Genomic DNA, 16,179 nt, shown 5'->3' on the forward strand with positions numbered 1-16,179 from the left:
TTGATCCCCCCCCCCCCCACATCATCCCAACACCACCTATACATCGTAAACCTTGTCCTTGTCTCTGTACACTTGCTCCTTCGCAAAACCACAAGGTGTAAAGTTGATTTACTCCTATTGTTCCTCGCTGTGTCTCGCCTTGCTTGGGGAAAATTGTGTGTGTCCATGTCTGTGAGAGTGTATGTGTGAAGGAGGAGAGATAAGAATGAGAGAGAGGCTTGAAGGCAGAGAAAGAGATCCTTCAGTGTGTCTGGAGTAAAGTGAGCATATGTGTGCATGCGTAAGCACGTGTTTGTGTGTGTGTGTGCACGTGTGATGATTTAAGACGAAGATCTCAGTATAAACAAAGAGATGAAGTAGACAATGTCCAGTTAGGCATGACTGCTCTACTGGCTTGACACTGTTAAGGGTATGTGTGTGTAGGTCGATGTGGGGGGGGGTTTAAGGCATGAACGCACTGCTAGCTTGTCACCATCAAGGGTGTGTGTGTATGTGCGCCTGTGTGTGGTAAGGGATGAATGCTCTGCTGACTTGTCAGAGTTGAGGATTTTGCCTGCAGCAACTTTGTCTCATTTACAAAGTGGTATTGTAAGTCGCTCTGGATAACAGCATCAGCTAAATGCCCGAGATACAAATGCAAAATGATATATACAGCTGTGTAAGCATAAACACAGACCATGGTATTGAAGACTCACATTTAAACAACACTATGCAAGAAATTTACAGTGCAATTTGTCAATAATATCATTGAATAACTTTTTGTCCGAAACAGTCTCTTAGGGTCATTAAATACACTTGCTTTCCCCTCAATTACAGAGTTTAACAACATCATTTTGTGACTCACAATTAAAGTGACATGGTCAAACAGTATAGATCTTTTAACATCGTATAATCTAAAAAAAAAAAACAATAATAATGAATATAACCTTTTTCATAAAATAATGGTTACATCATCTGTGTGGACGCAATAGTATAAATCTATTCTTTCAACTCTGCAGGCCACATTATGTGACTAACACCTACTTATCATTAAAATGACAGTGTTCTTGTTTTAAATTATGCTAACTGCTTGTGAAATCTTAATTTAGTTTCTGTGTTCACGTAGAGGACAGGAGTGCATATTTCTGAGACATGAATGATTATAGCCTTTGTTCTCATTACTTAACAACTAGTTTTAAATGTCAAATTGAAGAAATAAATGTTTGATATTTTTATCTTTACTGCAGGTGTGACATTGAAAGGAATCATGTTTGAAAGCACAGTGGTTTGAAAAAACATGGCCAAACAAGGTCTAATTTCAAACCATGGAGTATGTTGTTAAGAGGTACTAGAACAAAGTTTGTTGATTTCCACTGTCAAATTTCAAAGCCATTTGTAACCGGCTAAAATAATTTAATTTCACTGGATTTTAAGGGGCTGACTTATTATTTGACAAATAATGTCGAAATCCTAAATTCAGTAGATACACAGGAGCCGCATCTGTTCTTCAAGGCCTAGAATTATAAATAGTTAAATATGGGTACATATAAATAGGCAGAAGCGTACAAAATTGTGAGGATGAGTCCTAAGAGATTAGCTCTCACTATTAACCTTATTCTAAGCATAAAATAGTCAAGACTGCCAAAACTATCTTAGGTCACAAAAGTGTACTAAATGTAAGTGTAAAACTGAACACAGCATGCACGCAAGCACACATACACTACTATGTATAGGTTGATCACACAGATACAGATAGAAACATGCCCTCTGCACCATACACACAAATGTGATACAGTATAGGTCCATATCAGGCACACACTTACCGGCTCGGTCAGCTCCAGTACATTAGCCCTATACGTGATGGGACTACAGTCACGGGTGTTTCCCACAAGTGTACAAGGTAGAAACATTGGACCCAAGTCGTCACCATCCAGTACATCCACTGTTAGAGTGGTGGTAGCTGTACGGCGCTCGCTCGGATAAGGGGCTCGGTCCTAGGAGGAGAGAGAGAGAGAGCTTTTATTTTATTTTTGGATGATATTGCACTTTCCTATTTAGATATTTACATATCCTTATCTTCATGTCTTGAACAGAAAGCGACCACAGCGCACTCCCGCTGAATATTTTACAAAAAAAAAAAAACAAAGCTGTAGGGATCTCTCAATGCCTTCAAAGGCTCCTTAACTTACTGTCTTCATCTATTTATACCTCATCAAGAGCAAATAAACAGACTTCTAATGCATTTATAACTGGTTCAAGTACTAAACCATTTTCTTGCCCTCAATGGCAAATTTATTAAAAACAAGTTAGCCCAATCTCCAACAATTTCTTCTTGATCTCAAAAGGTGATGAAATCTTGGCCTGAGAGAAACTATGGTGGCTGCGAAACACACGAAAAACATGCAAACCCCTATCAAGAGCCAGTGTTTGGTTTGATCTATCAATTTGGTTTAATCTAAGTAATACTATCCAGTGGAAATGTCTGTATTATGTCAAGGACTCAAACTTTTGAAGAAACCATACCATCCAAAAAAATAAAAGTAGGCATGTTGATACACACAATGAAAAATGGATGTGCTTACACACTTTTATCTAGAGAAAGACCTTCAAGAGACCTTAAACTGAAATAGCTGGGTTTCAGTGAATATCTTGTAAAATATCAAAACAACTAGGGAAAGAAAGAATCAAAGTCTTAGTCAGACACTGAAAGTAAAGCTATCGACAAACTTTTATTTCTGCTTAGACATGTGCAATCATTCCTTTGTGTACACATTTGTTTACTCGTTAGTTTGCTAAGTATCCACCATCACAATTACTTACAAATAGCTGCTCAGCAAATTCAGAGGAAAAATGTAACAGTCCTATTCATCTGAATGGTCAATATAACTGCTGTGTTTTCAGTTTTCTTTCAAAATAATTAAGATATACACAAACCAGTTGTTGTATTGTTTTGTAAAGCTCTCAGAACAAAATAGCCAGATGAATCTACAGGAGCCCAAACTTTCTGCTACTGAATAATCAATGCACCTATCACATGCCCACCCTTTACTTAAAAAAACATATAAAGAAAATATCTGCTATTTCAAGCACTTGTTTCCCTCTTCCCATTAAACTCTTTTTGTGTTCTACAAACTTGAAAATTGGCCAAACAAGATAAAACCTTAATTAGGTTTTGTTAACCGTCAAGTTTTACTCTTATTTAATTACACCTAAATTGAGTGTTGCTCAATCACTGCATTACATTATGTTCTCCTTAGTGCCAATCACCTGATAGTAAAAGAAAAGCCAGGAAATACTCTCTTACAAACATGGTGCCTCACACACTTTATTGTAACATACATGTTTTTCTGGGCTGTCTTTCATAACCAGGACAGCAGTTAATTTCAAGCAACAACTGACACCATAAAGAATTGCAAAATAACTGAGGAAATGTAAACTAGATAGTTACAGCAGAGAACAGCCTCTGCAGTAGCAGTAAATAACACAGGCGCTATTGTATTTTTTATTCAGCAATTACTCAAACTCTACCCTCACTGTAGGCTTAAAATTATTTTATCTCCAAATATTGTCACTGAAGCTATCAGAAATAATAACAAATGTATCCATTTTGAAGACAAGTTAAGACATATTATTGTTATATTACAAATATATTATTAAATGTAACTTGACTGAATATTATTACATTTTAGGAAATGCTCTTGTGTACTTTATTGCTGTGAATTAGAGAAGATGATGGATACAACTCTCAGAGCTTAGCATAAAGACTGGAAGAGTCAGGAGAAAGAGCTAGCTTAGTCACTGGCCTGGAGGGAAATATTTCCTGCACATAACCACCAATAAAACCCCAATTTGTCATTTTTAAACTTTTTTTTCAGATTAAACAAACCAGATATATTAATGATAATTAGTGAGCTGTAGAGGTGATGGTACACAGATTTAGCTTTCTACGGAAAGAACTAGGCTAGCTGGCTGTTTACCTTTGCTTCCAGTCTTTAAGCTAAGCTAAGCTAAGCTAACTGAATGCTGGCTGTAGCTTCATATCTGTTACAGACACAAACCGCTGTACCTTCATATTTATCGTACAGATCTTCTCATTCCCTAAAATGTTGACGTATTCTTTTCATTGCTAACGATATGCTTATGATATGTACTTATTGCTGTAGAATGTAAAGCATATGATAACACAGAAAACAGTTATTAGATATCACCATTCTGTTATTTAAATAAATCATTTAGATAAGGTGATACATTTATGTTGCTCAATCAATCACTGCTTAATTTTTTTCTCACAGTACCTCTGAAAAGGTCAGCCTTACTCCAAAGGGAATTTTTTTCCCTGGTTGCACATGGTTTCTAAGTATTTGCTACGAATTTATATTCAGCAAATTCACAGCCACTCAAAACACTTAATATTGCATTCACATGAACGGTTAATACGTGAGGCTTTCAAGCAGTCAGAAACACATTAATCTTTCAGTATACTGTTGACTTTTAATAATGCTTTCAGGGTAAATGGGCCTTGAGACATATGAATATTTGGCAGAATTCTTTGTTGAGAACTAAAGGTTTTGTAAGCAAGGTTTTCTTGTCAAAACAAAAACCTTAATGGCACAATCAGCAACTTAAACAATTTTCTGTCACGCCTCAGTTTAGAACCTTCCAACAACCTCCGTTGTCCATGAGTCTGTTTTGTGTTTTGACCAAAATGAACTATTTGGAAGACCATTTTTATAAATACAACATACAGAGTGCTGTGGGGAAAAAGAGGATAACAATTAAATTAACAAAGACATTAGTGATAATTAAGCGTGTGCTTATAGTTCTCTTAAGTTTGACAACAGAACAGAAATTATCCAAGGCTGTATTACCGTGATATTAAAAATGACATAAACACACTCTAGCCTGACTTTACTCCCACTCAGTCAGGAGGGAGTTTTTTTTTTTTTTCAGACATGCTTTATAACGGGTCTCAGCTGAAAACATCACCTTTCAATATTTTCAGCGTAATTGGTCTTTAATAGCTGCATAGGGAAGTGCAGGCAGACAGACACGCAAATAAAAAAACAACGAGCACTTACATTTGCCTGTATGATGACCAGGTACCGGGTTATCTCCTCATAGTTGAGTCTTTCTCTGAGAACTACGGAGCCAAACAGTGTCAGTGGGATGTCAAAGGTTCTGTTTGTTGTCTGAAACACACACAGACACATTCCAAGCACAAACATAGTGAGTCACTTATTAGTTCATTTTTCACTTTTTTAGAGTTTAGATGAGCTTAGACATGTAATAGTAGTGGGAGGAGTAGAAACTACAGCAGTAATAATATCGTGGTAAAAGTGACTGTGTTCCTCTGTCAGCCTGCCAAGAATATGGTTTCAATTTAATGCCGGGCTACAATGAGTAGAGAAGTATTTACAGCTAAAGTAGGATGCATTCCTATGACACTGGTAATATTTAAACAAAAAACAAAAGAGATGTAATTAGGGTCTATTGTAAATCAAAGCAATGAGAGCACAAGTAAGCAGAGAGAGAGCCGAGATTGAGATATTTGTACAGATACTTGAAGGCAAAAAATTTTGATGCTTTCACAATATAACAATGATATTATCATTTGGAACCCAAACATGTTCAATTTTAAATAAATAAAGATATGTATGTATATCAATAAACCATGTATAAACTGTTGTAAAATAATTATTCAAACTCACCATGAAATGTTATTTTCATAATTCCTGGATTTTATTGCTTTATTATTTCATTATGGGCATTTTTTTATGTAATGATAGCGTGTTCCTGATTACACAATTCATGTCAAGTTTTATTTCATACAGCCATACAGCACATCTCATGATAATGATGTTGTCACTGCCCTACACCTTTTAGCCAATCACGTACCCCTAAAGGTGTCTCAATTTCTACAGATATCCTTGTTGGTGACTGGTTTCAAATGGATTTATGTTTAAAGAAGACAAGATAACTAAGAAGAGCCGTAAACACCCCTCTCTTGACCTTGTTCTCGTGGGAGCTTGGGTATAACTAGGCTAGTTTTCTTTCCACTTCTGAGTAAGATTGCGTAGGAGAGAGAAGGGTACATTTTTAAACACAAAATGGCAATTGTACCCATATTTATGAATGTACAATATTAAAAACACTGTATCAAACACAGCAGATGTATTTTGTCTCCAATAGTCTGTCTCTGCTTTGATGGATGTTACCAGTAGCACCAGTTGTAATATACTTCACTACAAAAATAAAACTCTACAGATAATACATTATTTCATGCCATATCTTTTGTTTTTTTTTAAAGGAGTGATACACGTGTGTTTTCAGCTGATAGAGGACTGATTGGTTCTCACTAGGCAGCTCTTCTCCATCAGCTTCAGCAGGAAGTGCTCGGCCTGGCACAGGACTTCCTTCTCTGCTCTTCAGTTCTCTGTTGAAGAGCCTCCACAGGCTCAATGGCCCCCAGGTCGTAGGTCTCTCCCTGGATCCTCAAAACCGTTTCTTCAATCAGCATCCGAGTGAGCTACACGATGTCTTCAACAAGAGCCTGCTGCTTCTTTTCCTCCTCTACAGCTTGTCAGTTAGCATCTGGCTCTCTGTGAGCGTGGGGGCCTCCTCCAATGTTTGGAAAAGTGGCCTCTCCGATTTTAATGGCCTCCAGTTTGCTCCTCTCTGCCTCTGCCCTCCGTTTCTTCTCTCTCTGGAGCTGTTGGTTGAACTCTTTGTGAAAAAAATTATCCATCTCAAAGTCCTTGAGGTTTTCCGTCCCTGCCTGGTGTCCTTTTTTTGAGCTCAGCTAAATGCAGCTGAATGCTCCTCTGAGACCTTCTGCATGTCTTCCAAATTGTGGAAAAGAGCCTCAGCAATCTCCACAGCCTCTAGTTTTTCTGTGTTCTTGCCTTCTAAAGTTGTTGAAGAAGTTCCTCCACTGTTTAGGGGCCAGCCACCTTTTCTCTGCTCAGCTCATGGGTGTACATGACTTTCTTCAGCTTCTTAATTTCCAGGAGCATAGCCTCTTGGTCCATCCGCTCAGCTGAGATAAGAGTTCTGTAATAGTGTTTTAGCTCCTGGCTCTCCAGCTAAAGGGCATCCATGCTTCTGGAAAGGACCGTGATCTCACACTGATGATGTTACAAATGTTAAAATGTTCAGCCCTTAGTCTCTCCATTCTCTAATGTGTTGAATTCAGTCGCTAAAAATGCTGATGTCTGATAACATTGATGAATATCTGTAAAGAACTGTGGTTCTCCTAGAGATAACCTACCGGGTCTTTGGGGTTGTACTGGATGGTGTACTCTATCTGTCCATTGGGACCGTCATCAATGTCTGTTGCACCATTGTTCCCCCAGAAACCAGAGAAAATCGTGGTTCCTACTGGCGTCAGCTGAAAACACAACAGAGACAGAGAATTTCAGTATCTTTGTCTACAAGCTCACACGACATGATGTCAAACACTTAAACACTTCCATTCTCTGTACCACTGACAACAAACAGCTTCTGTCCTGTAGGCCTACTGTTGTGTCTTGTCTTCCTGACAGTGTTATGCAAACATATACTGCCAGAGATGAGGGAGGGACACATTAAAAAACTCTTCACATGCGTCTGGCCATAAGGGATTTTGATACCCCACTGTCTCTACAAAACAAACAGAAAATGATTTGCAGTTTTATGTTTATTGTGCTCAAATGGGGCTTGAGAAGGAAGATCAGCTTGCAGCTGTTTGTGTGCTTTCATTCGCTCTCGAAATAAAAACACAGGCAGCAGTCGAACTTTCTGTCTGTCTACAGTCTGTGTCTTAGTATTTCTCCTTGTCACTCATGTGAATGTTTGCTACACCTCATTGCCCCATCGATGCAAACGTTTATCTGAACGCGGGACATTGGGTGATAGAAAATTATGTAAGGCATTTTAAGATTGGAAAGTGTGGGTACCTTTATCTTTATTTCGGTCTTTCAGTGAATAATAATACTAATAAAAACAGAAACAGATTGGACCCTAATAGCCTACTCATGAAACAATGAATCAGTGTCACAGATTACAGCAAGGACCAACCATATGAGGAACTGAGCGGCACATAGCAGCTGCTGAAGAGCAGTTTTTAATGCAAGGAACTGTCAAATTCTATGATTTTGGCATACGTTTGCACTGTAAATTTCACTTTAATTTTCATCGCACTGTGCAACAAGATAACTTTCTAGCCGAGAAATGTTGAGCTAGATTTTCAGGAAGATATTCTGTTGGTTTTTCTGAGAGAAATTCCTAACTTTGAGAGTTGAACACTTGCCACAGCACATGAAAGGAAGAACTTTGCCAGCCATAAATTGCTGTGCTATATTTTCTGTGATTATGTGTCAAAACATAAGTCTAATCTCCATACAGCACGAGAAACATTTGAGATTAAGTTTAATTTAGCTACTGCACCAATGATTTGTTACATCATTTCCCTCAACAGGGTTATCTCTGCCTCCCACTGATCCAACAATGGTCTTCAGAACATCTCATGCTGTCAGTTTGCCACTTTTGGATACAGCTCTAATGAAACAACTCCGCACACTGGCACCAGTGCCAACTCATGAAATCAGCCACGAGGATCACCTTGTCCCCAGAAACTTTCACAGTGAACTCATAAATTGTGTCCTAGACGTTCTTATAAATAACCATATTGCCTTTCTTAATCTGTCTGCCTCAATTTCTTGCACTCAATAATTGTTAGTAATAGACAACTAAAAGCAGGTTTAATGTATATAAAGCTGGAAGAACTCCGTAGTCTTTCTCTCAATATTAAATTTACTGCATTAGGTGGTTGGAGTTCTGGGGGCAACAGAAGTGAATTAGACAATAGCTGTCTGCCTAATGTGCGGACTTGCACTCAAATGTTAATTATTGCCCACATCAGAATAAATGTATTCAGTTTTTTTAAATTATTACGGCCACATTTACCTTGGCCTGGCACAGGAATCATATTTTAGAGTTTTTTACGATGCATCTCCTAAATTGTATGGTGGTCGTTGAAGTGAACTGAGGGAATTATTTCTGTAGGAGTAATGAGAAACTGGAGAGCTGTAAGAGGTGGAGGGGCGGATGAGGAGGAAAGACAACCAGAAATATATAGAGTGTGGCAGAGGAAAGGTGGAGAGGTTGAGGAAAGGTGACATAATGAAGAGCTGGGAGTGGTGAGGAGGCATGGGGAGTGGGAAAGAGGGGAGGGAGGGCTGCAAAAACAGATAGGAGAGGCCAAGAGAGAAAGAGAGAGGTTGAGAAGATAGATTGAGTTGGACAGGCTGTGGAGGACTGTATAATGAGATATTCTACTGGGTACGCCTAGGTCTATGCTGGCAGCAGGCTACATGTATCCTTGTCCAGTTTAAGTTTGAACCTCCTCTAGTTAAATTCTGCTTCGGAGGACACACTAACTGTGGGATTGGCATCTCAAAGACTATTCTGGAAGCCTGTGAAAAACAGATTTAGATCCTTTCCTCAGCTGCCCAAAATCTCAGTTTTTTTCCCTGCTTATAGTACTGCCCCTTCAGCTTTAGTCTGACAGCAAAATGCCATGTACAATACTATTTGGTGAAGGGTTTTTTTCAAAATACATTGCAGTGTGCACCTATGCCAGGCTACATTTTCTGAGTGCAGGTCATCGCTGCAGCCTCTACGGCTGGAGTTGTTAAGCGCCACTCATGACCCCCAGAGCAGCATGGGAATGGCTCGGTACAGTACACCTGATCTATTGTACTTATGTTGGACTCGACTGTAGCTCATCCCCCCCCTCTGGTCTCCTCAGCCCCATGAGTCCTGTACCTGCCACCATGAAAGATGGCAGCACTGCAGGATAAATGCAATAAATTGCTCTTGATTTAGGTGAAAGACAGTAAAGTATTTCCACCACACTAAGTTTTATGGAATTTTTTGGGACTTTGGATGTTTATGTGTGTCACTGTGTGTGTGTGTGTGTGTGTGTGTGGGTGTGTGGGTGTGTTTTACCTCACTGACGGCGACATAGTATCTTGGCTGTTGGAAACTAGGTGCGTTGTCGTTGCGGTCTCGAACAACGATGCGCACTTCATGTAAAATCACAGTGCCTACCAGCTCATTGGTACACTGAACCTGAACCACAATGGACTGAATATATGAGGGGGGCTAGAAAAGGGGGGGGGAGAGAACAAATATGTGGTTAAAAGCTACAACTGTACAGTACCAATAAATAATTAACCATAAAATAAAACATAAATAAAAACTATTTCACAGATGACTGCCAGTTTCTTTTATTATTACTTTTTTGTGCCAAATCAGACTTTCAAGAACATCTGCTGGATTACTTTACAGACCAAAACAGCAGGAGGCTGGTTGTTTTCCAGTTGAGATGGAGCTAAAACTTTCTAAGTTTCACAAAACAGCAAATGCTGGAAAAAGTCAGAGAGCCGTGAAAATTGGCTTCTGCCATATTTATCCTCTGTAGTCAGGTGAAAAAGAGAAACTAGGACCAAAGAAACAACAAGAGCAAAATATAGATTGCAGAATGAGGCAATGTAAGATCAAAACATTTAAAAAAAGAACTCTTATACAGATTAAATAAAACCGTTCAGTTGCCTTACATCTCTATCCAGAACCCGTCCAGTGCTGTTGAGGTAAAGGGCTTGTTTGGAAGGGTCAAGGATCACCCAGTGGTCGTAGTTATCCCTTAGAGACAGAGAGATGGTACGATCTGGACCCTCAGCCACGCCATTTATCTGCATGTTCTCCACCAATAACGTTCCTGGGAATACAATACAAACCTTGCATTAACCCAACAGCCAAAGAGAGAGACACAAAGTCCAGAGTTCCTTAAAATAGAGTATATTTCAAATAACTTCTGCAGAGAAATGGTCCAGATCGAACTTAATTAGTAAGAAAAGGTAACAGAGACAGTCCAACTCTGCTTTTCTTCATGTACTCTATAAATTATATACCTCGAAATCATATTTAGGTTGTAGCCAAGGTCAAAGGCAATGAGATGGAGAAGCACACAAACAGAAAGAGAAGGAGACTCTGAGTACAAAGCATGAGGAAATTTAATCAAGGCTACAAGGCAGATCACATATGGGGGCTACTTTGTTTGCCTTCTACCAGTACCTGAAATAGTTAAGACCAACTGGAACACAAAATAAAATAAACATTTCAGAGCGAAGGAGAAATCTGGTCTGGCGGAATACAGCTAATGAATGACTTCAACACTTTCATCTGCATGATTCTTCACAACAAAAAAACCCCCCGAAAAATAAATACAAGTAAACATTTTAATAGGACAGTCGGCACAGATGGAATAAAACTTCATTCATTTAACACAGTCAACTGTGGGCAGCGAAGAGATTTGGGAATGAGAGGAATATTGAAAGACACAGAGAGAGAGAGAGAGAGTCAGAGAAATACAAACAGGGAGACAAGACATGATTTTAATGGAAACTGTCAGCTTTATATTTTCAGTTGATGCATATTATATCTCAATCAACACAAAGCCAGGAAAAAGTAGATAGCAAAGGGCAGAGGGTCAGAGAGGGCAAGTTTCACAAGATGAAAGAAGAGGGAGATAGAGAATTAGGTAGACATCTACGTTTCATAGAAACGTCCTGACTTTATTGATGATTGACAGTGTCAATAAAAAGAGAGCACTGCTGCCAAATTTTACAGTTTTCAAACTGTTTGCATTAATATCTCAATATTAAAACTCCCACACAGGAGATTTCAAGTGAAACTTGGTGTGAGTTTATTTAATATAAGTATTTTAATATAAACTTGGTGAAGTGTTCATGCCAATTTGTGTATTTAATCAGTTGCATAAACCAATGTGCGGCATAACAATACACATTAGCATTACCTGTCAAGAGTCATTTTATTGTGCTAAGAAGTAGAGAAGCAAAAAGTTTATCCACTTTACTCTGTGTAGCTCCAGATCATAGGAGATTAGGCCCTACACACTGCATTATTAATCAAAAATAACAACTGTGTGTGCATGTGTGTTTGTTGCATACAACATTACATTGTAAGGTAAGGTAGAGCAATAGACAGAGAGTGAGATGAGAGAAAAAAGTTGAGGAGGCAAGCAGGATTGTGTGTGTGTGTGTGGGTTTATGCGTGCATGCTAAAGAACTTCATACTTTCCCTCCATGTGCACGCACACACATTCAACAACATAAACACACGCGCAATGAACAATCTCATATCTGATCTGCCAGACCTAAAATTGGGTCATGGCCTTCTGTGCTACCATGGAAACCGTGTCAAATGCCTTGCTGTGATTCGCTGATGTTAAATAAACGGGGAAATTTAATGAAATTGGTTTCTTTATATGAGAAATGGGATAGAAAATGGAATTCATTAGGGGAGTTTCATTTCTTGCCATCTCTGGGCTATATCTCTTCTGGTTTCCTGCTTCTGTCTTCCAAAATGAGGAGACCACAAGTACAGGCAAAGAAGAAAGAGACAGACAGTGCCTACACCTTGTGTTTCCAATGTAATTCCATAGACCGTCTAATATAAATGGGCTCTTTTCACAGTGACCTCACTTCACAGAACGTGTGACTGAATACTGCACTCAGCAGCACCTGATTAAATTGACCTATGTGTTAAAGCATACCGGCAGAACCATGTGAAGCCATGAGTGTGTGTGTGTGTGCAGCAACACAGAGAGAGCAGAGACAAGGAACTGTCCAACAAGAAGTACAAAGAGCAATTAGAGGGCAAGAGAAATGAGAAAGATAGCAGAGGACAGTGATGTGAGAAAGATTGGGTTGAATGAGAGGCTGATAGAAATAAAGAGTAAAGAGAATATTAGGAGAAAATGAGCATTGTGGCAGTGCATTAATAGAATTTTTACAGGACATTAGCTTAACTGAATGTGCTGGGGTGTCAGCCAGGCACGAGCCATGGACTGAAAAGTAATCATCACATATACCTGCAGCTCTTGGTGGGGGGAAGAAAGAGGGATTCAAAGCAAATACAAGTATATGTTTGGTACAGAGGCAGTGAATGTAAACTACCATTTGACGTGACATACTTTAATCACAAAAATGTATTCATGATTTGTATAAAGCAGCTGTAATCAATACGTCTTTATATTAACAATGGCTCATTTGGCTACTTATATGAGAAAGGGTTTACTCGAACTGATGAACCCTCAAACAATTATGACCTGTTTGCAGTTTCCCTCAGCTCTACCGAGCTTTAAAGCAACTTTCTGCTTGTTGTTTTATTATTCAAAAGGGGGCCAGAAATACAACTCCAAATGAATGCTAATGTTGCACTCTTGTCTTTTCAATGTGTAACAGTTTGCTAACAAGGTTACCACATCAACTTGAAAGGTGATAATGTCAGTGTTGCATTCACAACTTTGTTTCTGCTGGCACCAAGTGGCCACAAATCTGTTATTGGACAGAAAATGAGAGAGAGATAAAAGATGTCTCATGATGTCCACACTCTTGCTACTGATATCCGATCTGGGTGGCATTAAACAGGCACACATCTTCTTACAGCACACAAGCATTATAGAGTCCACATTTTACCTGGCATGAGAGAAAGTTAACTAATGTTTAAGCAGAGGTTTACTCAAAACTAACTCAAAACTAGGAATGTAAAGATAAATCGCGAGGCAGTTAAATTCATTATAATCATATAATCCATTTGACATTGGAGTAAGAAAATGAAATGATTTTTGTCTGAGAAACCAAGGAATAGTAAGAAAATCATATTGTGAACCCAGTATCAATTTGTTAGTTTAGTGTATCATTACCTCCCTACTGATGACCCGTCTAGGGTTTCCATTGGCTAAACAACATTGAGGTACATCTTCAATCAGAGGACAGGAATATTTAGTCAGGCACTTCCACCAAACTCTATTAAAATATGTACACTGTATGTTGAAAATGAATTTTTTTAGGCAGGCCAAGGGCAGTCATGATTTTCATTTAATCTGAAAACTGCAGTAAAGGTAAAAAAAAAAACTGAAAAAGAAAACGAATAAGAAGCCTCAGGTTTTTTAGAAAAAGTGCAAAAAAAGTGTACTTGACAGTCATAATTAATCTTCGTGACCAGATTCAAGATTTTCTGTTTATTCAAGCACATGTGTCATTAGAATATGATGATGACTCTAATATGATTGTTGTTTGCGTGTTTTAGCAATGACCTGAACCATAATATACTGGAGATAGTAAACCAACTACTATAGTTTGCTGCTGGAAATAACAGCTGGGACACTTTTCTACCCATGTATGGGATAATAACTATTTTATTTGCCTCCGGGACCCCTACAGCATTATCACTGGTCAAGCTACATTAGCAGAGTATATTTACAGCAGTAGAGTAATAATGTTAGAGCGGTACGCGAAGCAGATTGTATACTATTACATGCAATTTTGTGTGCTAAAGTAGCATGTATTATCAGTTAAATGATACATTTAATGCATCAGGGGAATGGTATTGTATTGTGTATGTTATTGTGAAGACCCATGCTAAAGCTGAGACACCGTGTTAAACGTCTTTGTGTGTGTTGCTATGTTCATGCACATTTGTGTGTTTGTCCCACTTCTACACCTATCCACTCATTCTAATCACCCTTTTACTTGATATTATTAAAATCACAACCCTAATTTCAGTAGTATCTCCTTTTATGACATTTCCCTGAGGAAACATTCCCTAGCTTGTATCTTGTTACTCTTTTCCTCCTCTTCTCCCTCCCTCTGCCTCTCCTCTTTCCTCGAGTCTCTCTCCCTTTTGCCAACACCAACCCAAGATAATCACCCTAAAGCGAGATTCTCTATTAAATCTGTAACACTATTTCACAGCCACAGAGCAATATATGGCATTATGCATACAAACCATTCCAATACTAAATTATTCTTCAACAGCCCTGTTAGGAAGATTACTGCACAAACAGGCACAAACACACACATACATATAGCATGTACACAATGAACGCATCAGCACAAATGCACACATTGTTGTTAGACAATAAGATGCACGCACACACCCATGCACACACATAGCAATGTTAGCAGACATTGTAGCTGCCAGATTTTTTAAACATCATCTCATTGCAAAACACTCAATTAAATGCAAATTTACAAGCAAATCTATTGCTTTATGAACACAAATAACCAAAGTAAGAAGTAAGATAAGATTTTTTTTTCAGAGCATAGCTCCAACCAGTGTGCAAGGCTAACTATTTCAGCTGAAAAACTATGTCAATACAAAAAGACCCTTCACTGTCCCCTTCACGTTCACAATTTCAGTTTGATTTACTCACATAGCTCACACCTCTGATAAGTAGAGCTTGTACCTGCAGCCTACCTGCAGAAAGTATGACTTGCAGACAAAACAGGCAGAAAAAATACTGAAAGCTCTTTTGCACATTTCACAGAGTGAAAAAAACTATTCAATGTATACATTTTACACTCAAAATGACTCAAATCAAATATTAAACGTCAGAGTCAGTAAAGGACATTGCTCCTTTTTACTGAAAATGTACATTATACAGATAAAATATCTATCTATCACACTTTATAGTCTGAGGTCTCGATAAACAAGAACTAATAACCCTAACCCAGGTTAGTGTATTAGTAAAACAACAATTTACACAGCATTTGTATTTTTTATTAGATTACTAGACTACCACTGATTTGGAAAGTATGATGGCATATTTCATAACAATGTGACTATGTAAAAATTGTGGAAATAGCATTCACATACTTTAATTTCTTTTTCTATTTTTGAAGATCTTCTGAAATGGTTTTCACCCGCTTCAGAGAGAAGTAGATGTGCAATACTGCATATAACATATTGCATATTGCATTTATATAAGTGATTTACTTTGAACAAACACACACACAAAAAAAAATGGACGGCCAACAAGTGTGGCAAGTGAGAAATGCAAAACAAAGTCCTACATGTAATCACTCTGAGGCTGATGTGCATACCCAGTGAACACTGTTCTGAATTAAGGATATAGAAGTAGACAGTAAAAATAGAAAATAGGCAAAATAAGAGGATGGGTAACTTAATAGGATGCATTAAGCCATCAACAGATATAGACATGCCAGCTGGGTAGATGGAAGGCGCCGCTCTTCTCTCTGTCTGGTGCTGCTATACTAATCTCTCTTTATGTCAGTTAGGATTACAGTGATCAGGTCTCACTATTTAAAACTTTGTTGAAAAGCAGACATGGCA

At 38.3% G+C, this 16,179-nt stretch overlaps 1 protein-coding gene across 1 annotated transcript in view; it reads right to left on the bottom strand.

Annotated features, from left to right (window-relative positions):
- The window catches only part of LOC118335124 (protocadherin-15-like), a 153,434-nt gene that overhangs the window by 120,940 nt on the left and 16,315 nt on the right, over nt 1–16,179 (bottom strand). Inside the window, exons 4-8 of the mRNA XM_035671332.1 lie at nt 10,578–10,738; nt 9,967–10,122; nt 7,247–7,366; nt 5,058–5,168; nt 1,797–1,973 (exon numbers count right to left, since the gene is read on the bottom strand). Coding sequence (XP_035527225.1) covers nt 1,797–1,973; nt 5,058–5,168; nt 7,247–7,366; nt 9,967–10,122; nt 10,578–10,738 — 725 coding nt within the window. The remainder of the gene's footprint in view (nt 1–1,796; nt 1,974–5,057; nt 5,169–7,246; nt 7,367–9,966; nt 10,123–10,577; nt 10,739–16,179) is intronic.

This window comes from Morone saxatilis, unplaced genomic scaffold (genome assembly GCF_004916995.1).
Source record: "Morone saxatilis isolate NCDOM2014 unplaced genomic scaffold, NCSU_SB_2.0 Contig1, whole genome shotgun sequence".
Classification (NCBI taxonomy): domain Eukaryota; kingdom Metazoa; phylum Chordata; class Actinopteri; family Moronidae; genus Morone; species Morone saxatilis.